The 27398-nt window shown below is 33.1% G+C and overlaps 1 protein-coding gene across 1 annotated transcript in view; it reads left to right on the forward strand.

Moving 5' to 3' along the window:
* The window catches only part of LYPLAL1 (lysophospholipase like 1), a 35074-nt gene that overhangs the window by 3951 nt on the left and 3725 nt on the right, over positions 1 to 27398 (forward strand). The window contains exons 2-3 of the mRNA XM_032872939.1: positions 1251 to 1350; positions 18373 to 18542. Of these exons, the coding sequence (XP_032728830.1) occupies positions 1251 to 1350; positions 18373 to 18542 (270 nt within the window). The remainder of the gene's footprint in view (positions 1 to 1250; positions 1351 to 18372; positions 18543 to 27398) is intronic.

Here is a 27398-nt window from a genome sequence, read left to right on the forward strand (position 1 = left end):
TCACCACTCTTAACCTCATTCTTAGATGTCCTCCTCCTCCATCCTGTAAAGGATCTTAGCATTTGCCATATTCTGCCCAAAATGCTCTTTTCTTGTTTGCCTCACTTTTCACCATCCTGTGGGTCTTGAAAACTGGGTCAGTTTGTGTCATTTGTGATCTAGGCATTAAATAAACAAGTAACTCAGTGGCTAAAATACAAACTGAACTTTGCTTTGCAGAGCTTATCTTCTGATGTTATTCCTGAACTCCTTAGCTGGGTCAGTTCTGAATATAGTAAACCGTGGCAGCACCAAGTGTCTCATCTTCACAGTGGTTATATTTGTCTTTCATGTTCATGTATGATTATTTGACTTGTGTGTGTTTCTCACAGTAAACTGTGTCCTCAGTGAGAGGAGGGACTTTTTCTTCCTTATCTTGCCATCACTGCCTCTCTAGCAGTGAACACAGTGCCTGACACAATAATAGTTATTCAGTAGATAGACTGAGTTGATGTGTAATGAGCTGATCTAAAAAATTAAAAGTTGTTACCTTTAAAATTTCTTCTTCAGGACTATATAACATGGACCTAATTTCCTTCCATTTTTTAATGGAAATATCCATACATTAATTCTTGCTTTTGGTTATTTTTTATATGTTTTTTATGGTTATTAATTATACATTAATTCTTGATTTTGGTTATTTTTCAGGCTTGGGTTGTATAATCGTTATTTTACATCACATAAACCTGTTATCAAAATTAAATTTAGATTTCTTCAAGTTAAAAATAAAGTTTGCTAAATACCCCTTTTGAAAGATCTTGTTATTTTAACCAAGAAAATTGTTTTAGATCGTTCCATCTACAAAAGTTTATATTTGCTTCAGAAATTTACCATTTTTACAGGTAAGATAAGAAACGACAGTGTTTAAAATCAGATACAGAATTTTTTTAGGAAAATAATTTACTTCATCTATTTGTGCCTGTTTTACCCTTTAAACAAACAAGGAAACTTGAAACTCACACTTGAACAAGGTCTTTAAAGTGATCAGTGGTGAAGTTAGGAGTAAAACTTTCTAAATTATTTTTAGTTATTAATGCCTGATCAATTAATTCATGTTGATAAATTGGCTTCTGTGCAGTTATTTTTACATACGGAGATTTTTTTTATATTCCTTGTTCCAGCCTCTGTGTGATATGAAAGTTATAGAATGCTTTTAAATACACTGTGTTGTCAAAATGTTTTGTCTTAATTGATATTTTGTGATCCATCAGGTGATTCTGGACAAGGATTGAGAAAATGGATCCAGCAGGTTTTAAATCAAGAGTTAACATTCCAACACATAAAAATTATTTATCCAACAGCCCCTCCCAGGTATGTAGTAATTTATCTCACTGCTCAGTGTAACTGTGGCATAGAATGTATATAAACAGATACACCAGCTAAATGTTTTTGAAACTTCATTCTGTATTTAAAGTATTTGGAATTGCGGTACCTTTTTTTCTAGAACTTTTTTTTTTCTCCCCAGTTCCACAGTGGGGCCAAGTTTTGTGAGGCAAGTCATTTCTTTCTTCTTTGTAAAACATTCCCTGAAGCTCTGAAAATTTGTCCTAAGCACTCTGGCCCTGCACATCACTCATCTTTCAAAATTCTCTTTTTTTCCCTTCGTTTACCCCAAAAAGAAACTAATAGCTCCCAACAAGTATAAGCTTTCTAATAATTTAGTTATGCCAGAGTTCATAATCTCAGGCAAAGTGTTTTGTGGCATTCTTTCTACACTTAAAAAGATTTAAAAACAATGTTAAGTTTTTTGAATCTGTAAACCATAATAGGAATATGGAATTGACTACTTAATAAATATTTAGATTATATAACCCATAAATGTGTTTAATAAAATGCACAGTCATGAGATTGGTATAGTTTTGAAGTCATACTGCTTTTTATAATTATTAAGTTAGCATCTGCATAGGCTTTTATCCTGAGCACATACTTTAAACTGGGGTTTGCAAATCCTTTTTTGGGTAACCAAAATTACATACTGAGCTCTGCATCCCCCTCTGATTTCCCATTATCTCTTCTTGATTTATCCTTATTAATTATTCTGTGTGCTTATACACAGGCATTTTGTTCTTATTATTCTGTTAACTTAGTGTTAAGGAGAATCAGAACCAGAACTTCAAGGACCTTTTTAATGTGCAATTAAGATTTTACTTACTTAGTAAGTAATAAGTAAGATTTTACTTACTTAGTTGATAGAATTGAAAGAGGTAGAACAATAAAATAATTTTGTCATAAAATTTAAGATTTTAAAAAAAGTTAATATAATTTTAAAGGAGTTTAGTAGTTTGGTAGTGCAAATAAAAGACCTACTGACCAAAGGGTTATTTTTGTGTTGTTTCAGTTGAATGCCTTTGAAATGTCAAAAGAGCTTGTCATTTGCTATTCATTTTAGTGAAGTTTGGAAGAAGGACAGTGGTATTCCTATGGAGATGGGAAAGATAAGTTCATTTCAGCCTAAATATAAACATAATTGTCTAAATTGAATAGAAGATCATTGGAAACAGATTCTAGAATTAATGCTTTCAGCTTATGAATTTTATATTATCAGCAGTATTGATATATGTTCCAGACCAGTGGATTTCAAACTTTAGGCCGAAAGTATTTCTGAGAATCCAAAAATCTCCATGGATACTCAGTATCATTTGTGGGTGCTGTTGTGTTTAAGTAAAATGTAATATCAGTAAAATATAAAATCACTGAAATATTTTACTGAATTCATGGTAACTTTGGGGTATTATATATTTTCATCATCAGTATGTATTTGAACAGACCATGAAACATTTTGGACCATGCGAACCAATGAAATGTAATATGAGCTAACATGTAAAGTTAAGTGTTCTGACACCGCATTAAAAAAAGGAAAAACCAACAAGTAAATTAATTTTAAAATATGTGTTATTTAACCAATTATATCCAAAATATTTTCATTTCAACATGTAGTCAATATAAAATTACTAAAGTGATAAATTACATTCTTTTATTCATTCTAAATCTTTGAAATCTGGTATATATTTTACATTTGCAACACTTCTCCATTTGGACGCTGATTGATCAATTAAATTTATATTAAATAAATAATTATTTCTTCAAAGAAAGCAGAAACTCTTAATTTGAAAAGATAGGTGCATTCCTGTGTTTATTATTGCAGCATTATTTACAGTAGCCAAGATATGGAAGCAACCCACGTGCCATCGATAAATGAACAGATAAAGATGTGGTGCGTGTATGTGTGTGCACTCGCACACACTGGAATATTACTCGGCCATAAATAAGAATGAAATCTTGCCATATGCAACAAAATGGATGGACCTAGAGGTATTATGCTAGGTGAAATAAGCCAGAGAAAGACAAATACCACGTGATCTCACTTATATATGGAATATAATAAAACCAGCAAACAAAGAAACCAAAAAACATTCTTCTTTTTTTTTTTTTAAGATTTTTTACTTATTTATTTGAGAGAGAGAGACAGAGATAGCGAGAGAGAGCACAAGTGGGGAGGAAGGGAGAAGCAGGCTCCCCGTTGAGCGGGGAGCCCACAGCAGGGCTCGATCCAGGATCATAACCTGAGCCAAAGGCAGACACCCAAATGACTGAGCCACCCAGGCACCCCCAAAAAACAGATTCTTAAATACAGAGAACAAACTGATGGTTGCCAGAGGGGAAGTGGGTGGGGGATAGGTGAAGCAGGTAAATGGTATTAAGAGGTACAAATTTCCAATTATAAAATAAATAAGTCACAGAGATGAATAGGGAATATAGTCAATAATGTAGTAACATTTACAGGTGGTGACTACATATATCGGGTGAGCTCTGAGTAATGTATAGAATTGTTGAAGCATGTTGTATACCTGAAACTAACAGAACACTGTATGTTACTTATACTTCAATTAAAAAATTACATAAAAGTAAAAGTTCAGTAACCGGTTAAACTAGTTATAGGTTGCAATGCTTTATGGCTCCATGTGGCTAGGAGTTACCATTTTGGGCAATGTAATTTCAGACTTTTAAAAAAGGAGGTCCCATACATTTATAATGTGTGAGGGAGACTTTCCTAGATCAAATCATCATTTTCACTTAGATTTCTCATGGGTTATAGTGCTTGAACTTGTAAGATTTCCTTTTTTTTTTTTTTATAATGATGAGATGATTTAAATTATAGTTCTCAAGCAAGGATGATTCTCCCTCAGAACATTTGCACATTTGCAGTGTTTGGGAGACATTTTGGTTGTCACGGCTGGCAGGAGAGGCAGCCTGAGAGGCTCCGGGCATCTACCGGCTAGAAGCCTGGGATGCGGCTACATGTCCTACACTGCATGGGACAGCCCCCACAACAGACAGTTCTCCAGCCCCAAATCACAGTGGTGCCCAGGCTGAGAAACCCTGCTTTAAATTACACCTCTATTCCTGCACGTACCAGATGATTAGTATCTTGGTTCTCCATTAGGGGAAAAAAAAAGGTTGCAGTGTGGTCAGCTGTTTATATTTTAGAAAAACAAATATCTGAGGTAATTAAAGTATGAATGGCATCATTGTCTTCAAATCAATACAAAAAAGAAGTTGAGATTGCACCTAAGAACAGGTCTTTATGTACTAGGCTTTCTTTATTTTTAGATTTAATTACTCGAGATCAGAAACATTAAATACAAAATTCCACTTGCCTTCAGAATTTACTCTTGAGAGCATGGGATTGTGAAGCTTTGCTTCCCTGTTTTCACTGGCTCTGATTCCTAAAATGAAGAAATAAATACCTCACAATTGAATAAACTTTGCAGTTTCCCATTCAGGAATTCAAGAACTTTTCAAAAATTTTCAGAAAGAGTATATATATATGTTTTTACTATAAGTAAGATCTATAGATCTGCATCATGGGATATTACATCTCAGACCTCTATCCTTGATGAGAGGCATCAAATAAGAGAGTGAAATGAAACACGTATGATTAAGGATAGTAATGCCAGTTAATTTGCTGTCAATATACAAATCAAGTGAGTTTGTAAATGTTTTTTGCTCTCAAACGTAAGTACCAGAACCCTCAATTGACCTAGCAAAGTTATTTCGTGTCAGATATTTAGTAAGTTGTACATTCTGTAGCTCTGCTGTATTTCTTTGGTCCTTTCGCACATTGGAAATCAAATGGTACTGATCAAGGATTACCAATGGCTCCAGACTTTTCGATTTTATGATCTTCCAAATGTCAGGAGGGATCTTACAACAGGCAAGTATAACAAGCAAGAACTGGTTCAGTGTTTTATTATATTAGAAAATATAGTTCAGCATTACTGTGAAATCATTTTTCTTTTGTTCTATGAATAGTGCAGAAATCAGCAAGTCTTACTTCCAGATGTTTCAGACTCTCAGAGCAATTAGAAACTGTATTTAATATGTAATTTAAAATTACAAGATCTGAACTATTTTCATTTTCAAATTTGAACCATATCTCTGTTGACTGAGGATTTTTCAGTTTTAGTTCATCTTACATCTCATTGTACTTTTGGTATATGCTATTTCCTTGCTGTTTTAATGTATTTCCAGATTACTTTTTACTTAATACAGGAGCGTTAGCGGCATTGAAGTAGTAAAGACACTAGATAGTGTTTACCGTTCAATAATATTTTATTCTCTTGTCCTATTGAAATTGGTGACGATGCTTCCTTAATTTCATTGTGAATTAAATGTAATACATTTTAAGGGTTTTCATATTTTTAGGCCTAATTTTCTGTCCTACAGATTGTCGTTTCTTAGTTTTTTCCCATTAAATTATGTTTGGTGGGTAGGTATTATGACTCCTGTTGACCATCTGGCCTCTTTTCAGTATCCCTTTTCCAGGCTATTCAATCAGTCCAGCCCTAATGCCCTCAGATTTTAGAACTGTTAGTGGTGATTTTATATAAATATAGTTAATAAAAATTTATCCTAGAGGAACAACATTTTGGAAACCTTTTGCATTTTCCTAACTAAAAGTAAAAACTTGAGTAAACCACAAGTATTATAAAAAGTACGTGGCTACTGTTAAGCCTCTCATCCTCTCTTTAACATCTGTAATGTCTGGTGTATTTAGTTTTGCAAATGTGAGTTCATGCTAAACATAAAATTATAAATTCTTCCTTTTTTTCACCTAATGCTGTATTTGATGATTTCTTCCTGTGATGATTTTGTGTTGAAATACAGAAAACTGCTTTAGTAGCTACAGAATATTCTTTAAAATTTATTCTGTTGTAGACTGTTTTAGTTTTTATCCTCAGTTTACCACTATGTATATCTGTTTATCCTATTTCTGATTTTCCTTCAGGAAAAATTCCTAGAAAGTATTCAGAGGCCTTACAGTTTCTTTTTGTCTAGGGGATTAACTCTTCTAAATTGTTTTCCAAGAATGGACAGTTTGCATTATTACCAGTAGTGTATCAGGATACCCATTTCACCAAACACTTAGTAGCATTAATTTATTTTAAAAACAGTTTCTAATTTTATTTACTGAGGCTTTCTAAGGGTTATCTATCAGTTATCAAATAAACAGTGCTTTCAGTATCACTAATTCAGCTTAGCAGTTTACTGATGTGTTTAGGTAAAAATATAGATAGATAGGTATGTGATTTTTTTCCTTGTACACTCAAAAGTCTTTAAGTATTTTTTTTCTTAATCACAAAATTGCTGCTTTTACAATGATATCTACTTTATAATTTGACAACCTCTAAAATATAACAGACTGAGAAGAAAAATACATAGAAGTATTAAAACAGGAACAGAGTACTAATTTGTTGATTATTTCTAAGCTTAGTTAATGGATATAAGGTTTAGAAATATGTATAGTTACATTTATGTTTTATTCATTTCATTCCATTTATATTTAAGTATTTTATATATTTATATTTATATTAATATCCATTTATATTTAAGTATTTTATATATTTATATATAAATATATATAAATATTTTATATATAATATATATTTATATATATAATTATATATATAAATATATATTTTATATATTTGCAAAAGTTATGTGATACATATCCAAAGTGACAATATAGTTATATATAAGCAATGAATCACTTGTGATTCCTCTGATTACTTTGAATCAGCGATCTGATACGTGCTATACAATGTGGAGTCTTGGAGAAACCAGAACTACAGTTAAGGAGGAAAAGTGAAGACTTTTAGAAATATGTCATCTAATTCTTATTTTAAATAAAATTGTGAAGGCTGTTAATGAAAAATTGATCAGTTCTGGGTCTTAATTTTCACATGTCTAAAATGAACAATTTGGATTAGATATCCAAAATCCTTTAGTCATTAACTTTTTGAATTTTAGGTCCCTTCAGATTTTATGCACTGTAAGTAAGAACCAGTACTGTAATACTCCTCATTTTTGCCACAGTGTTAGACAATAGGTGAGGGAAATATTCGAGATATAATATTGTTCAGTAAGCTGTTGAAGATACATAGAATTATCATGGTACAGTGGTTAAAAATACGGTCCTTGGATTCAGCAGGCTCTGGCTTCCATCTGGATTTCTCTCTTTAAGTGCTATAAGATCTTGAGAGCAAGGTATTTTACCCTTACTGGTGTCCCATTTTCTTGAAGTGCAAAATGGAAGTAGTTGTCCTGAGAATATGTGATGTTACTGAATATATGTGTAAATCCGTAGCATGATGTCTGACGTAAAATAAGTATCAAATAAACGTTAGTTATTAATAGTAATCTGTGATATCCTTGTGGACAGGATGTAGAAATATTATCCAAAGAATTAATTGCTGATAATCCTTGAAGAAACTTTCCAAGCATATGTGTGTGGGTTGTATTTTCAAGGAATATGTGAGCTAGCAGTTGTAAAGCTGAGAAAAATAATGAATATATTGAAAAAAAAATGAAAATCTGAAATGATCTGATAGTCTAGAATAGCGTCAGCAAACTACAGCCTGTGGGTTAAATATGGCCAATCACCTATTCTTATAAATGAAGTTTTATTGGAATACAACCACACTCTCTCATTTGCCTATTATCTGTGGTTGCTTTTGTGCTACAAAAGGGATTTCAGTAGTCGCCAAAGAGACTATATGGTCCACAGAGCCTAAAATATTTACTCTGGCTTTTCCAGGAAAAGTTTGCTGACCCTTGGTCTAAGGCAGTAACTTTCAGAATTGTTAAACTCCAACTCACAATAGGTTATATATATATGGGTTGCTGATCATGTACATACATTTCAGTGATTAAAGTATTACAGATGCTAGAGTATAGGGTTGCCAGCTTTATTTAGCAAATAAAGAAATAATATCTGGGACATACTTATACTATAATAGTATAAATATAAAATATAAATATAAAAAATAGTATTTTTTTATAAAATAAAAAGTATTTATTGTATATCTGAAATTAAAATTTAACTGGTGTCCTGTATTTATCTGTGATTCCATCTGGTTGTTACCCCCAGAGAGTTTGATTTAATTGGCTTGGGATGTAGCCAAGGCAGAAAGATTTTTAAAAGCTTCATTTCTGATTCTTGTATGCAGCCAGAGGTGAGATCCACTGCTGTAGCAATCATAAAAGTCTGAACTAGGTCACTGTGGTGGAAATGTAACACAAGCATTCAATTCAAGAGAGATTCACACAGCATAGGCTGGGAAAAATTGAAAATCTGGGAAAAGGAGAAGGCAGTGATGTTAAGGTAGGAATCTATGAGAATATTGAACATGCAATGTGTTTTGTTTGGGGCATTTTAAACTTAGCATACTGGCCCCAATGTTCATGAGTCAGTACCCAATTGGAAGGATTTTTTTTTTCTTTAGCTTTACAGTTAATGGGAAATTGAAATTTCAAACTGGAAGATAATTGTTTTTAAAATATACTGTTCCCAGTAAGAATTATCTGGGATATTATTAAAATCTGGATATTTTAGGTTACAATCGCTTAGATTCTGACTGACCAGGTATGAGATGGAGCTCATAATTTGCAATTTAAGGAGCACCACTTCTAATGTAAGTAGATTATAGTGTCTACCAACCATTTGGACTCAAGTATATTAGCATAGTTATATTAAAAAAATTACAGAATCTTCTTTCCCACCTCTGAAAACTGAAGCAGGTTTGGATGTCATCTGCCTCCCTGTGTAGTTTTCCTGCATCAAAATTTGAGAGCTCTTACTTTGGAAAATTAAGGTTAATCTAAAGTGGAATTTTAAAAACATCTTTGCGAGAGATAACTTTTTATTTTTTTAAATTTACTTTTATTTAGGGCGCCTGGGTGGCTCAGTGGGTTAAAGCCTCTGCCTTCAGCTCAGGTCATGATCTCAGGGTCCTGGGATCGAGGCCCGCATCGGGCTCTCTGCTCAGCAGGGAGCCTGCTTCCCCCCTCTCTCTCTGCCTGCCTCTCTGCCTGCTTGTGATCTCTCTGTCAAATAAATAAATAAAATCTTTAAAAAAAAAAAAATTTACTTTTATTTAAATTCAGTTAATACATAATGTATTATTGGAAATGACTTTTTAAATGTCTTTATTATTAAATACTTGAGATTATTTGAGATACTAATTTTAAGTTTGGGAGAAGACTAATCAAAACAAAGCAAAAGGAAAGGAAACGATATGCTGTATAAACAGTAAACATAGGAAAGCTGACCTACTATATTATTATTAAATAAAGTATACTTCAAGGTATTACCAGAGATAAAAGTGAACATTTATAAGCTAAAAGTAAATATTAAGGAGGAAGACAATAATCCTTCATAGGCATGTACTTAATTATATTGCTTATAAACACATGCAAAGAAAACTGTCAGAACTAAAGAGAGAAGTGGACCAATCTACAATCATAATTGAAGCTTTTAATACTCATTCTTCATTATCTAATAGAACAATTTAGAGAAAGAATAGCTAGGCAGATATAAAATTTGATAAGTAATAGTACTAAAACTACCTTGAACATTGACATTTATAAAACTCTACTGAAAAAGCTTGTAGGACAGTCACCAAGAGAGTATATAGAAGGAAGACCATAATATAAGTACCAATGAGTAGCAGAACTCTGAGATTGTACAGAATATTGTCTGTGACAAGAATGGAATGAAATTGGAAATCAACAGCAATAAGATATCTGGAATACTCCCAAATATTTGGAAATTAACAACATATTTCTAAATACGAAACTAAATGAAGGATATCAACACAAATCCTAAAGGCAATAAAGGGAACTCTCGTGAACAACTTCATGCTAATAAAGTTGAACAATTAGAGAAAAGATACAAATTCCATGAGAAACACAAATGACAAAACTGACATAAAAGTAAAATAAAAATCAGAATACCTACATTATTATGAAAGAAATTGAATTCATTATCAGAACCTTCACACGAGAAACTTTCAGGTTCAGCCAATTCCACTAGTAAATTTTATTGAACATTGAAGTAAGGATTAACACAATTCCGGAAACAGGAGCATTTTCTAACACATATTAAGAGACCAGTATAACCCTGATGGCAACAAATTTCAAATACATTCAAGAAAACTACAAATCAATACCCTCATGACCATATATGTAAAATTCCTTAACAAAACACTAACAAATCAAATCCAGCTACATATAAAATGGATAATACATTATGACCAGATGGGTTTATCCCAGGAACGAAAAGTTAGCTTAACATTTGAAAATCCATCAGTGTAATCACTGTGTTAACAAAACAAAAGATTAAAAAATATGTTTATTTCAGAGGATACAGAAAAAGCATTTAACTAGTTCATCAAACTCAGCTAATTAGGTAAAGCGTGATATTTCCTCAACATAATAAAAGGTGCATTAATAAAAACTTGTAACACCATATTTAATAGTGAAATATTGAATGCTTCCCCTCAAAGATTACACAGAAGGAGATCTTTTAAAAAATAAAGTTTTTTTTTTTTTTTTTTTTTTTTTTTAATTTAAGAGACAGCACAAGTGGGGTAAGGGTCAAAGAGAGAACCAGCCTCCCTGCTGATCAGGGAGCCCATATCCTGGGCCAGAAAGAGATCGTTTGATTCTGTTCAACAATGTATGGAAGTTCAGACAAGTGCAATAAGGCTAAACAACGAAATAAAGAGAATAATGTTGAAGAGGAGAAAGTAACAGTGCCGTTATTCCCAGATGATATGACCGTTTACACAAAGATCATAAGGAATCTACTAAATAACTACTAGAAATAAGTTAATTTAGGAAGATAGCAGGATGCAAGAACAAGATACTAAAATTAAATGCATTTTTACATACAACAAATAGTAGTATAGTATGTCTTTTTTTCATCTTTTTACTTTTAGCCAATCTATATCATATTTAAAGTGGGTTTCTTACAGACATTATGTATCTGAGCTTTGTTTTTTCACTTTAACCAATGTGATAGTTTCTTTTAAGTGTTTTGTTTAGACCATTTATATTTAATGTAATTAGTGATAATGTTGTTTGACTTTAAGTCTACAGCTCTTTGTTCCTCTTTCTCCCTGTGCCATCTTCTTTATGGATAATTTGGATTTTGTTAATATTCCATTCACCTATCTATTTTTATTTTTTTTCCAGTTCTAGGGATTACAAGATACATATCAAACCTTTCACCTAGTTAGATTTTTACTTGACATGAAATGTAGGAAACATACAACCTTATAGTTTCCTTTATCTCCTCCCCATCCCATTATGCTTGTCATACATATTTCATTTACATATATTGAAAACTCTGTCAAGACACAGTTATGATTTTTGTTTTCAATAGTCATACGTATTTTAAAGAACTTAAAAGGAGGACAATAGTCTTTTATATTTACCAAGTTATGGTCCATTACAGCATGTCAGTATGTTTTGATTAAATTGTAAATTGCCATTTGACTATAAGGTATTCCTTTTCCTCAACCCTATTTAATAGATGTTTTTAATCAGCTAAGTTGGGGCATATTAAGTAAAAGTCAGCAATTAACTTGCCGGGTTGATTTAAATGGAAAATATTGCCTCATTTTTTTCATTGTTAATTTGGACTATTTAATTGAAGTGCTCAATAAAGATTTTTGTTTCTAAAGCATACTTTAGTTGTATATGTAATTAGAGGTTTTCTTGGTTTGGACTTACTATTAGAATTTCCATTTTAAAAATAATAGCAATTTTTTAACAAGCCAATTAATAACTTATATGATGATATAAATTGCTCTTGGTGTTTTGAAAAATTTAACAGTAATAAGATTTGCATAGTGCCTCTACTCTTTTATTACTATTTTTCCAGTGAAGTGTATGTTTATATTTTTTATTAAATGTATTCCAGAACAGGGTTAGGTACTTTTGATTTAGGTGCAGATAATAATGGATTCATTTTTGCTCTGTCACTTGAAATTGGAGTCCTATCTGAAGCAATATTGGGAGATCGCTCTCCTGATACCAGTAGATCTGTGTTTTAAGTACACTTCACTGGTAAGGAATCTATTAAAAACAGCTCTTTTGAAGAAATAGTTTTACTTCTTTGGTATTTATTTTAAAGAGCACACTTAAATGCTTATTAGTGTGTAAGAACTTAGAAATATTTTTTCTTTTAAGCAACAAAAGAAAAATTTGACCTTTTCCTAGAAATCACAATTTGGATTTTACACAAAGTCAAAAGATAATCAGAGCAAAATAGACCAATATTAGAGCAAAATAGATAATCAAAAGTCAAAAGATAATCAGAGCAAAATAGACCAATATTCTCTTATTTCCAGCTGACCCAAATTACTCCCAGGGACACAAACGATTATTGACACTGATCATTCAACAAATACTTGTTCTTGGTACTGAGTGTATTGCTGTGGAAAATATAAGAACAACTAATATATTCATTTCAAATAGTAATAAATTCTGTTAAGACAGGTAAATAGGATAACGGAATACACTTCTTTGAACCAACAATTTAAAGTGTATTTCCCCTCCACGCTAAAACACACACACACACACACTTAGTAGGATATTGCATTATCCTATTTGAGCTGAGACCTAAGTGATCCGTGCAAGCCCTACCATGCAGAAGTGTGGCACAGAGCATTCCAGGTAGAGAGGGTATCAGATGCAAACCCCCTAGATCAATAATGAGGCCATCCTGTTTGAAGGAAAACAAGAGGGAAATGTGCCTGGACCTGGTGATTGCTGGGGAAGTTCTATGACATGACACAGAAGAAGACTGAAGCCATGTGATGTTACCATAAAGGTTATGAATGACCTTTTGATTTTACGACTTTTAAAGAACACAGATTAAAACAGAACTTGGTATCAAACTGAATGTCAACTCTTTTTTGTTTTTTAGCTTTGGACATTTTATTCCAGCTTAATATTTTACCAGTGTGTTTGATTGATTGATTGACTTAGGAGCCACACAGATGTTCTTTACCAAGCATATTTATTTATTGTGGTAATGTCTGAGCTGTTTTATACTAGCTAATAAAGTGATTTATTTGAGGGAAAAGGTGAATGAGTATAACATATGTGCCAGTTTGTTTAGCTGTTTTAAAAAACAGCCTTATTTTTATGCCTCATTTAAAGGTTATTCTAACATATTAAGAGAATTCTGCATTCTTGATTATATTTTCTTAACACAAAAGTTCTAATATTCTTTGTCTTATTAAATTTTCCCAACTATCTCTTTTGAACAAAATGTAATTCTCTTAGAGAATTGAGAGAACAAAAAACTCCTATATTTGTGAAATTTACATTGGGAGTGCACCTCCGTGGAGCATCAGTGTCTGATTAAGTAAGGCACTGTCAAAGACAAAAAAGTTAAGTGAGTGTCATTTTTTTCTATTAATGGCTGAGTTCCCAGAATGATTCAGATTTTAGCCTATGATATCATCCTTACTTAAGTGTTTAGACAGACAAATAAATACTTAGAGAAATAGCAGAATCAAATCAAGAGGAAAGTAGAAATAATTAAAAAGAGTAACAGTCTAATTCAGGCTTTAAAGTGAGTGTTATATATTCAGTTTTGATTCAGAACATTGTGATTCCAATGACAAATTGAATGTACTTTTGGATTTCATTTTGTCTGACACTGACATTAATACTAGTGGAAAGCACCTGCTTTCATTTTCAGAGTACTTTAAGAAAGTTAATCCTGAGAAAGGGATTCTGGGAGATGGGAGGCTTGAATGCTTTCTGTGTTCTCTCCCCTTCTGATTCCAATTTATTTACCTCTCTTGAGCCAAGCAGCTTCGGAGGTCAGAAGGCCTGCAGGAATGAGGGAGAAAGTGGGTTCTGTGGAGTCCTGGTAGAAATCTGATGCAGAATTTTATCATCTCTGCACTCCTTGAAAGCCTGGAAAATAATGCAAGAGAAGCCCCACAAGGGAATGTGGCAGATCCTAGGAAGAGCTCAGTCTGCAAAAATCTCCCCTCCTCCCAGTTTTTTGTCCTAAAATGTTAATTCCCAGACAATTACTTATTAGTTAATTATTATTAGTTATATTATTATTTATTTAATTATTTATTAGTTAAATTAGTTAATATTAATTAAAACTCCACAAGGACTTATAAGGAGAATTTTTCGAAATTATTTTTAAATATGCGATTAATTTCTTAGATAAAAATGAGTGGATGCCTAAGAATAGGCAGGACGAGTCTGAAAAAAAGACACTGGTCTTGATGACGGTCGGGAGAGATAAACTAACATTACTCAACTTGACAGTACACTCTGAAGCTACTTCAATACAGTCAGTATGATCCTAACACAAGGATAGAGAAATACTTCAGTAGAACAAAATAGAACCTTTCTCAACCAGAGTTCTTCACCTGAAGCACAGCTCAGGATGTGATTTCAGTTACTGTTTTCTTGATTTCCCAAGGATAACATAGAACGAGTACCATTCTAGAGGCACTGGAAAGAAGTCCTTTTATTGTAAATAGTGTATGTGTTAGGCATCAGGGCTTCATTTTTTCACAGAATCTAGATTGAGAGAAACTAGGTAATTCAGAACTGTGAAATTAAATATATGGCAAGGATGGAATTTCACCTATGTGGAAGATTTTTTTTTTCCTTTTAGTAGTAATAGTATGGACACAATTGAGTATCCATATGGGAGAAAAAACTTGAATCCTGTGGCACTTCATGTATGAAATAAATACCAGGAAATTTCACAACTTTAATCTAAAAATGAAAATAAAAATCTTAAAAATTTTTGAGCTCCATGTGTAAAAATGAATGGACTAGGAAGAGCCTCTTAAATCAGGAGACCTAGAAATTTTAGTTGCTTTTTAAGGACAGATTCTATCAAATGCAATGTCTTTTATCTGATTTTTTTCCAAAAGACACCGTAAATACGTAATGTCGTATGTAAAAATGATGTTAAAAAATACTTGAAATAGAAATGACAAGTATTTAAGTGTCAGTTATAGGCCAACTGCTCTCCTAAACTAATAGGAAAAGCAAAACCACAATAGAAAAAAATAGCAAATGATACAAATAGGTAATTCCATTTATGTATATTTCTAGAATAGGAAACGCTAATCTGGAGTGATAAGAATCACTCCATGGTTGCCTGGGGCAGTACATGGGAATTGCTGGCAAAGGGGCAGGATGGAATTTTCTGAAGTAAAGGGAATGTTCCGTATCATTGTGGAGATGATTATATTGGCAGATCTTGGACCGATATAGTTAGGTGTTTAGTTTTATGTATGTAAATTATACTTCCAGAAAGTTGACTTAAAACTATAGTTGATACCCTTAAATGCTAGTATTTTAAAAGATGTTAGCACCTATTGCTCTAAGGGCTGTGGACAAAAGGATATTCTCTTTTCTTGCACAAAATTGGATTTATATAGTCTTAATGGTAGCAACTTTAAAACGTCTGATAAGAGAAAAATTAGTATCTTTCAATCCAGTAGTCCTGTTTCTTGGACTGTTCCATAGGACTAAAAGCCCCAGTACATAAAAACATGTATGCCAATATGTTTAACGCAGAACTGTTCTTAGTGGCTCAAACCTGTATACCAAATAAATGCCCATTATTAGGGGAATGGCTGATGAAACTGTGGGACATATTTATCATATGGTATTATGTAGCCATTTAAAAGGATGGGTTCAAACTATCAGGAAGGACACCCATAAGTTACAGTTAAGGGGGGAAAGCATGATGCACAAAGGGGAAGCAAATAGGCTATCTCATTTTTGAAATAGTGCTCTAAAAAAATGTCCTATAAAGATGCATGTTTTAATGTATATGCAAAAAAAAAAAAATCAAGGATATATTCCGGATCCTAAACATGGTTTACCTAGCATGAAAGGCAGGATGTGGGAGGAGTGAGAGAAGAGAGGAGCAATGGAGAGGAGGAGTGGTGCGCAGAATCAGATTTATCCGAAAAACATCACAACAGCACACACATATAATTTCCCGTCTTTGCAAAATATCATATATCTTCATAAGCCAGAAGAAAATTTGTTTTTATGGGGATATTCTAATATGCATTCAAATTTTAGAAAGATGCTGCAAAGTAATACTGATAACATTCTTCTATTTTAGTAAATAAACAAGATACTCTATAGATGAGCTCTGCTTTCAGTTTCTCCGAGACACTGTCCAAATATAATCCTCTTGATTTCCAGGCACAAAAAGTCCATTTATTTTGGAGTGGTATGATCAGTACAGAAAAATTAGTTCCGCTCTCTCCTGTACCAGCCATTTGGTCCCCTAGAGTGGCTGCTGCTCAAGGGCAGATCTGCACAGACTGTGGAGTCCTTTTTGATAACAGTGGTTGAGAGAATAAGAATTGACTACTTCTAGCTCTTTGGGTTTGCTGAAGTTCCACTTAGTCTTTCTCCAGGAAGCATGTTTCTCACTAGAGCATGTATAGGGAGGCACTGTGAGATCTCACTTGATGTCTTTCTTTCAGCCCCCCATTTTTTTTTCCCTTCTACCTGTACATTTCATACTCCTATTTTGCTGACTTTGGTTGGTGAGAGAATACATCCAACTCTGATTTGGTCAGAGTAGTAAATACAGGAGGAATTCTGCATCTGTGGTCATCATTGGTTTAGATTCCTTTGACATTACAATGGGTGTTTTTAGCACTGGTTGTGTTTTCTCGGTCTTTTTTGCATAGGACATAAATCCTGTTTTCACTGTCACGTAAGGGGAAAACGCACTTTGCCATGTGGGAAACAGTTTCTTTGATTGAACCCTCCTATCCCTCATCTTTGGAAAACCTTCGTTCTCCATGTTTATCTTCTGTATCCTGCTACACCTCTATGTTTGCTTACAGGAATGTCTAAGATTGTTTTCGTTCCCCTTCATTGACCTTTACTGACATAGGATATGAACACAGGAACCCTTAACCCCATTGTAATTGATTAAAACAGAACATTTGGAATACCTTGCCGCAGACACACACTCACTCACTTTATCAGAGCTTTCCAGAATAGGAACAGACGATGAATGGGTTAAGAGTCACTAATAGTATAGCCATCTCACCTCATATGTAGATATAAAGCATCTTGTAAGACCGGTCTTGTTCAACAGAGCACCCAGTTCAGAGCATCTGATCACATAAAACCTAAGTCCAATGAGGCACCCAGTTTGAGACCTCAGTGATGCAAACAGTGTGGAAGAGCTGTTTGATGAGTGCTTCCTAAGATTATCTGTACCCTATTAAATTCTCATTTGAAGGTTCCTAAGAAGACAAAAAAAAAAAAAAGTCTTAAAAAAAAATTGAGCCCTCATTCTAAGGATGACCTGGATGTGATTAAGAAAGCTCTTAAATTATTAACTCATCTTTCCATACTTAAGTGCTACAAATTAACCACCTTTTAAAAACATTGTGGTGAATCATTTTTTCCCACTCTTGAGATATTAAACATTATTCAGTTAGTTACGAATACTAAAATATTGATCTTACATTAAAGAGGGTGAAGGGACTAAAGTAAATCAAAACAAATTGAAAAAAAAAAAAAAAAAAGTAGACCTGATCAGTTAGTCATTCAAATTGAGCAGGAGAGAAAAAAAAAAAAAAAAAAAAAAACACAACAAAACACATGCACCCTATATATATATTAATTATATAATTATATGTTATATATATAATTTTTCATGGAAATTCTCTGGAGAATTTATGAATCTGAAAAGATGGGGCAAATAGGGAAGGATTTTGAGTTGGCATTAGGAAATGTTAATGGGATCAGTGTAAGTATAGGCAAGTTAGTCCGATATGCACGAGGCTGCTTTCAGTATGAACTCTTCAACTGATAAAACTTGGAGGAGATTGAAATTATTCAACGCATTGGTGTTTTAGAAATTGAAACATTCGTTTTAATAACATCCCCTTTCCCTTCGTTTTCTTCTCCTTTTTTGTTTTTTTTGTTTGTTTTGGTTTTATACAGGCCATATACTCCTATGAAAGGAGGAATCTCCAATGTATGGTTTGACAGATTTAAAATATCTAACGACTGCCCAGAACACCTTGAGTCAATCAATGTAATGTGTCAAGTGCTTACAGATTTGATTGATGATGAAGTAAAAAGTGGCATCAAGAAGAGTAGAATATTAGTAGGTAAGGCCATTAAATGTTGGTAATTTAAATTTCTTTCAATTTGCTCTTTTCTTATACATTAAACTTTACTTGGAATATTATTTAGAAACACTTGTATATCATTTGACCTGTTTATAGTTTCAAATAGAGTTTACATGTTAAGGGTTTCAAAAATATTAAATGACAGCTCATGAAACTTTATTTTCTTTCTGATAATAACATAATTTGAGAATTCCATGCTTAATTTTCAATTAAGAGATTATTCATTTTAGTTTTTAAAATATTTTATTTTAGTTAGCTTAAGTTTTATAAATATGTTTAAACTATTGCCATGATTAAGGTAGCATATGCCATCAAAATATCAAATTCATGAAAAGTAAACTCTTCAGGGTTAGTATCAAAGGAGTAGGATGTTTGTAAACTTCCTGTTAAACATACCTTCAGGGGCACCAGGGTGGCTCAGTGGTTTAAAGCCTCTGTCTTTGGCTCTGGTCATGATCCCAGAGTCCTGGAATCGAGCCCTGCATCCGGCTCTCTGCTCAGCAGGGAGCCTGCTTTCCTTCCTCTCTTTCTGCCTGCCTCTCTGCCTACTTGTGATCTCTGTCTGTCAAATAAATTAAAAAAATAAATAAAATCTTAAAAAAAAAACAAACAAAATACCTTAAGCAATTTCTGTTTCCAAGGAGATATAAAGTACCTTTACATAAACTGTTTATTCTACTTAATGCCCTTTGCTTCTTCTGTAAAAGAAATATTAAAATACAAATATTTTATAATATTAATTAAATACAAATATAAAATATTAAAATATTAAATACATAAGCTATTAAAATATCTATTTCTGTAATACATAGGAAAATGAGATTAGTTGGATAGGGTGTAGATGGTACAGGACATATTTTGGTGAAGGAGTTTATTTTCAAATACAACTTCAATATATAGCGAGTTGTATTTAGTGATGAAAATATAAAGCAAATTAGCTATCTCTGTCATATTCTAAATAACATTAAAATGCCATTGGGATTCTGTATAGACAAGATTTGGGTAAATTAATAAACTTCCTTTGTACTTACTGAAGTACTAAACTAGTCATTGAGTTGAGAGGCAGTATAAGACTTCTAATACATGTTGTCAAATTCCTTTCATGAAAAAATTGTACATATTGATACTTCTACCACCCCTATTAGAATGTCCATCTTATTATATCCTCATTGATAATATTGTCTTGAAAAAATTTGCTAAAAATAAGGCAATTAATTTGTAATTACTTTGTTATTTTCCTTCTAATTTTGTTTGTTACGTTTTTACACAGGAAAGCTTTTCTTAGTTGTCTGTTACTCTTTCCTCTTACGATTTTTCTTTTCCGAATAAGGTCTCAGTTTAAGAAAATCTCTAGAACTTGGGTAAATACTCAGATTTTCTGCTGGTTTTCTATAATATGTTTTTTTTTTTTACATGTAATTCTTTGATTCATCTGGAATTTATTTTGCTTTCTTTTTACCATGTCATGGAAGTATTAGTTAATTTTCTGAAGTACCAAGAGAACTTTATTAAAAAATAGTCTTGTTTATAAAGCGATCAGTAATATAGTCAGTATTTTCTCAGAACTCCACTGACTTTATAACAATATTTCTTTTGGAAAGCTTTGTAGATGATTATATTATAAAATGATAAAACTTGAAATTTATGGTAAAGCCATATTAAAATATTTATACATCGTTTTATGAATCTAAAAAGCTGGGAAAGAAAAAAAGATTTTTTTTAGAATTTGTGAGTTGAGCTGATTAACTTCTATAAAAAAGCTTGCTTCTTTCCTACTCTGAGATGTGAAAGAGACCACAAAGGTGCAGATGCAAGGCGGTTTGTTCTTGTTACCTGTATTGTTAGTCATTTCACTAGTCAAAGAACATAAATCTTCAGGAACGGTTCCGTAGCATTAAACATGTCCCCCAAATTCACATGATCCTTGATCTCTTACACTATGACAAAACATTAGTTATGTTTATATTCATTATTAATATAACTATATATTACAGATAGTTACCTATATAAAACTATGGTATATTATCATAACTATATATATATTAAAAATATGTTTATATTAGTTATTAACTCCTTTTTTGTGTCTAGGATTCTTTACATGGGTTAACTCTTAATGCAGAGAGGAAATACCATTCTAATCCTATGGAGATCTTTTTGCTGTGGTTGTTATTTGCTTGTCTTATGGACCTAACCAAACCACCCATTTGTTTGAAAATGTGGCACAAGAAGCAGTGTCACTGCTGTGTTTGAGTGTGTGTACGTGCATCCCCTGCGTTGTGTGAATCATAATTGCAGCTGATGGTGGTATACCACAAGCAAGAGCTTGGGCTCTGGACTCGGCCTGTGGGTTTGCAACCCTAGACTCACGACTTTATAGGTACAGAATCCCCTTAGCCTCTGTGCTTGGATGACAATAATAGTAGCTCTCTTATAGAGTTGTGATGATTGAACTAGTCAATTCCTACCATCTTAGAAACGTGTCTGGCACATAATGTTGAGACCGGTTTCTTGCTGTTATTAAATAATCTTTATAGCCCTTATGCCAGGGTCACTCCAAACAGCAGAAAGGCCCTACTGGGTTAGGCCCGCCCCTGGGAGACTCAGGTAGCTCACTGCTCCTTCCCCACCAGCTGTCTTCATTTTGCTCAGTGGTGGACATGCTGTGTTTCCCTTTCTTTTTCATAGATTACTTAAACAGAAGTTACTGCTTAATATTTTTCTACTGGTTTTTATACTTTTGTGTGTCTATTATGGTACATTTTAAGTGAAGTAAGATTTAAGTGCTATTCATAACATGCTAATGAAGGAGGGAATCAATGGGTAGTTGAAGAAAAATGCGCTTAAGATCTTGAACAATTTTTATTACAGACACACATATGCACCACAGTAAGGTTGGGTTATTTTCAAAAAATTGTAAAAGGAAAAACTAGAGAATTTTAGGGTCAGAAAGGAAAAATATGGAGATAATAGGTACAAAAATTGTTACCCTTATTGATCTTGTTTAATATGAGATAAAATTTCTGATTTAGTATCATACGGTATATGCTCATGGAACCCTTATCTCTAAGATTATATCTGCAACCGGTGTAGCTTTGTAAAGCAACACTATTCTATATTCTGGTAGGTGGGAGCCTATCGGTTGTCTGTGGTTTTATTTTGATGAGTGTTGTTTTTTTTTTTTTTAATTTTAAACTTAGTTTTAAAAACAATTGTTTTAATAATTTATATTTGCCAAACTGCTTTTGGATAGTATACCTAGCTCAATCAGGTCAAAGATGGTACTTCTCATACTAAATTTGATCTCCAAATTGTTAATAAAAATGTTGAGTCTTGGAATACCAAGAAAGTTTCAAAAATTTTACAGCCTAATGAGGGAGATGCAGAAGTAAGATGTTCTAATACGATGTATTGTGAAAATGTGTTACAAGCTGCATTGTGAGCAGTCAGGAAAAACAGGTGATCTTTGGGAGAGTTAAGGACTGTTTCTTAGAAGAGATGACTCCCCAGCTGAGTTTTAAAGAATGCGTAAGAATATGACTGGTAAACAAAGAGGGAAGCACATCCATGGAAGAAAAGAAGGGCACATCAGAATCTCTCAGAATATACTAGTTTAGTATGCACTCCAGTCCCCAAGGATTACTGAATTAGATGCAGAGAATGACGTGATGGAATGTGCATTTCAGAAAGCTTATGCTGGCAACATGGTGGTGTGGTGGCGGGCAGGCCAGTCTGAAGGCCTGGAGAATAGCTACGAGGCAAATGCAGTAGATCCAAGAGAATGACAGTGATTAACATACCCACTGTTTACAGATTTAGGGAACACGAAGATGAATAAGGTTTTTACTGAAGGACAGGATAGTCCACTGCAGGCATTACCTGTGAAAACAAATCTTGATTTTCTAGTCATCAGTGGAAATATATTGCTTTCTTAATGGAAAAAATAAATTAACTTTGGTTAAATAGGAAGAACTAGACAAAAAGTTCACTAACTGCCCTAGTGCTGGGGTCAGATAGAGGAGATGGTCAAGGAACACCAGTGTGTTCTTAGAGACATTTGTGAATCCTCACTCTGTACATTAAGACTATCAGGCATAAGAAAGCTTATTTATTTAATTTTATGTATTTGTACCACTCATGATTCTACAGAGGGTGTGATAAAAGTTAGGGGAAACGAGCAGTAAAATAGTGACTAAATCAGTTTCTGATTGTTGATAATATAGTTACTATAATAAATCAGTTGGTTCAAATCTTGTAGCCTGAGAAAATTATTGATAATGTTATATTATTCTGTCTTCTTGTTTTATTAACTTGGGGAGTGTCCATTGTGCAGAATGTAAGCAAATTCATAGTACTACATTCTGCCTCTCTGTTAATATCAGTGTTGAAACTCATTTCCTTCTTGTATATTTCTGTATAATGTGAAATCAAAATGAAGAAGGGTATATAATTTTTCCCATGTGTACTGGGGTGCTTTAAAAGTAAATATAGTAGTAATAGTACTAAAATAGTTCACATTTATATTACACTTGACAGTTTTTAAATCACCATTATTATACATCATATTGTTTTATGTTCAGATAGTGTTTAAATTATAAGGTTGTTTTCATGCACAGTATCTCTTTTGAGCCTTGTGACAGGTAAAACAGGAAATTATTATTCTCATTTTTGATATTTAAAAACAAAACAAAACAACAACAAAAAAACCTAAAATCCAAAGAGATTCTAGCTAACATAAAATCTAGTTGGGACTAGAACCCAGATCCTTTGACTTTACGTCACCTTTTTACCAGGATGGGTTTCCTTTTTTGGCCACTAGGTGGTGACAATTTGTTAAGACAAAATGATAAAATTTAGGGTTTAACTTTGATCTAGGACATCTAGAATCTGACTAATGATATAACCAGATTACAAGAATTTTGATAATATGAGCATACTGTCAGAATTTTGAGGCAGGGAGAATCAAGTAATCCTGGAATTACACCTGAGTAATTTATGTAGATGTTCTGAATACCCATCATGAGAGAAATGGTTAAGGGAATTATGGTCTATTAATACAGTTGAATATTATGTAATTATTAAATACTGTATGTACACATAGAATGAACATTATGAGTGTGTGTTCAATGAATAAAGTTGTGGTTTTTTTTAATTCTGTTGAAAGACTTAAGTCAGTATGATATGAAAAAGTAAGGTATAAAAATTATATATTGAGTGTTTAACTATTAAAATGAACTTTAAAAATATGTCAGAATTATGTATGAGTAGTGAAATTTTGGATGACTCATTTTATTTCTGCCTGTATGGTGTAAACACTTTATACACTGGATATATATCAGTGTATTAATTTTATAATATTTAAAATAAAAATGAAAGGACAATTGCAATGACCAAGATGAAGATGAGCACCAAAATTTCCAGTCTCCCTTCATCCTGACCTTATACAAGTTTCTTTTGATACTTTTAGCTCTTTCTTGAGCTAAAACTTGAGAAATAATAGCAGATTCCTACTTTCTTTTCGTGTGTGTGTGTGTGTGTGTGTGTGTATATCTTCATTAAACAACTTGTGTTTCTTCAACAACAATTAGAACTTTAAAGGCTTGGAAGTCCTGTTTCAACAGTTTTTTCTGGAAGATGATAAGTATTTTGTTTACCCTGTAAATATCAGAGAAAATAGACAAATAGATATTCCCAAACCTTTTGAGACTTTATCACAGTTTATAGTCTGAGTAACTATAATATATAAGTTAAATGGAAGAGTTGTTGAAATTTGAAGGGAGGGTAGATTTTATTACATGCTAAAAGTTCTGTTTAATTGATGGTAAACTTGAATTTGTAAGTATTTTTTTCCTCTGGATTTTGTTTTCAGATAGATTAGTTTTCCCAGGATAGTTTTTTTTTTCTTTTAATACATTGTTTCTAGTTTATTTTATTTAAAAAGTTCATAAAAGCTAGGTTTATTATTTTTTAACATGTTTTATTCAGCTTGTTAATCTTAAATGTATGTTGAAATGTTAACTCTTGACATTTTAATACTTTGCCAGCGACTATAAATACACATTGTAACCATTACTACAATGAGTTTACTATTTCGTATTTACTTATTGAACAGTATATTTTATATTGCATTTTAGACATTTAGATGGAAATTAAATTCAAATCACTAGTCTTTTGTGTTAAATTTCCTTCTATTAGAAAAAAATACACAAAGTCCCTTTTCATAATAAGTTGTGATGCTAAAGGTGATTGTATTGTCAAAGATGACTGGTGAGAAATAGCAGATTACCTCACAAGATTATAATTGGGTAAGGGGCTTAGAGTAAATCTTTAAATAATAAGATTTCAGTGAGCACATTCATTTTCACTGTGAATTATGAGTATCGGACGTGAGGTTCAGTATCTGCAGGACGCACTCATATCTGTTCATAATGACGCCTCAAATGTGGGAAAATGTTTTCTTACCTTTGGTTTTGTTCTTGTTAGGCTGGTTTCATTCAAGGGGCTCTGAAACTACACAAAGTGATTAGGTTACCCTGGTCAATAAGAATGAAATGGTGTAAAATTTTCTCAGTATGGATGATTTTAAAATAACTAAGTTATTTTTGCTTACTAATCTGTTTAATACACCTTTTATCTTGTGATTTTTAAATCTCTGGCATATTAAAAGATCACATTTAATAATCCTAACCTCAGCATGTCTTTATGAAATGTCTCTTTATGAAACATTTTCTTTTTGCTCCAGTTATGAATTGTGAAGCTTCTTTTGATCATTGATGCAGCTTAGACTACCTGGAACTCCATCTTCCGCTCTGATAGTCCTTAGCACATGTGACTATTTAGGCTTAAATTTGAACTCGCTGAAATTAAATAAAATTAAACATGTCGTTCCTTAGTCACACTGGTCATAGTTAATATATTCCTTAGGTACATTTGGCAAAAATGTAATTCAAGCCCTTGATTTTCTCCAAAAAATAAAAACTTGGTTCCTACAGCCTTGGTATCTATAACATACGGTTTCTTTTAAATCAAGACCATATTTTCACTTTCTGTTCTTCCCCATAATACCTAATCCTTAATCGTCTGCCTTGCAGGCATTGGTATTTTTCTAAGACTCTGATTCTCATACATTTGATGTGTAGGTAGAAGAGCTTTTAAAAATTAGACATGTACTTAGAGATTGTGTTAGAGGGTCTGGCGCTGAGTCTAGGAATCTTTAATTTTAAGGAGCCGGATTTAGAAATCTGGCTGGGGGACACTTTTTTGCTTTTTTCTAAGCTTTACTTTTATAGCCAGTCAGATCGCCAAAGAGCCACATTCCCTGATGATACAAATTTGTCCCCTTATAGATATAATTTTATAGAACCACAACCTATATTTATTCATTTATTTGATGAGATACTTACTAGATGCCTGCTATGTGCCAGGCACTTGTTCTAAGCATAGGGAGGGGACATCAGTGAGTAAGACAAAAATCCCTCTTCACATGAACCTTATAGACTACTGAATGCTAAGGCTTTATGTCCCAGACTTACATAAAAGTCATGAACAGAAGAAGCTGTCTGTACACTGTCTGATTTTGAGTTTGATGTTTAATAAAGATCTCCTTGATAAATTCCACCCAGGAATTCAATGCCAGTAGAAGTTCCTAGTAGGATTTGGCATGATTCCTTCTGTTAAAGAATGTTTGTTGTCTTGCTACAAGGAAGCAGTTGGAAGACCGGAAGTACCCGTAATTGCTGCTGCCTCCCCATATTATGTGTGTCTCTCTCTCTCCTTCGTTCTTTACCTCTCATTCTACCAGGAACCCCATCTCTCTCTCCCTCACATTTCCCCCTCATTTTAAAGCTGTAGTTTTATTGTGAACAGTGTGTTTGGTTATAAGCAACCTGGAATTCATTTTGTAAGTAAATTGGAAAAAGAGGGGAGATCTGAAGTGATGAAGGAAGTAATCATTTGCTAGGATTGGTTCTGTGAACTTGAAGGAAGTCTGCGGTCATATCCTGGGAGATACAGATTCTTAATCTTAAACTGAAAGTAGACTTCTGTATTTACAACAACTCTAAACTTTGAAAGTCCTTTTTGTTTGACTTTTACAACTCAAATATACCATTTGTATATAATAGATTTAAAAAACTTTGTGGAAATCCTGGGGCACCTGGGTGGCTCAGTCGGTTAAGCCTCTGCCTTCGGCTCATGATCTCAGGGTCCTTGGATTGAGCCCCACATCAGGCTCTCTGCTTAGTGGGGTGTCTGCTTCTCCCTCTGCCTCTCCCTCCCCTCCCAAATTGTGCTCACTGTTGCTCTTTCTTGCTCTCTCATTCTCTGTCTCTCTTTCTCTCTTAAATGAATAAATGAAAACTTTTAAAAAATAAAAACTTGGTGGAAACCCTAAAGATCATCTAGTCCAACTATCTGATCTTACTGGAAATGAGATTCTGGGTTTTAAATAATTTACCCCAAGGCAACATCTAGAGTGTCACTGGTAGGATTAAAACCTGGTTTCCCTTTATTTCACGGGGGTCCTCTTTCTACCAGACTTTACATTAAAAAATGTTTCATGTGGGGGTGCCTGGGTGGCTCAGTGGATTAAAGCCTCTGCCTTTGGCTCGGGTCATAATCCCAGGGTCCCAGGATCGAGCCCCGCATCGGGCTCTCTACTCAGCAGGGAGCCTGCTTCCTCTTCTCTCTCTCTCTGCCTGCCTCTCTGCCTACTTGTGATCTCTGTCAGATGAATAAATAAAATCTTTAAAAAAAAAGTTTATGTGCCTTTAAATATGATAAATTTAAGAGACATTCATAAACTTTTTATTACTTTCATCCTATAATATATGGTTTCTA

This window comes from Lontra canadensis, unplaced genomic scaffold, assembly GCF_010015895.1.
Source record: "Lontra canadensis isolate GAN:19392208 unplaced genomic scaffold, GSC_riverotter_1.0 scaffold46, whole genome shotgun sequence".
Classification (NCBI taxonomy): domain Eukaryota; kingdom Metazoa; phylum Chordata; class Mammalia; order Carnivora; family Mustelidae; genus Lontra; species Lontra canadensis.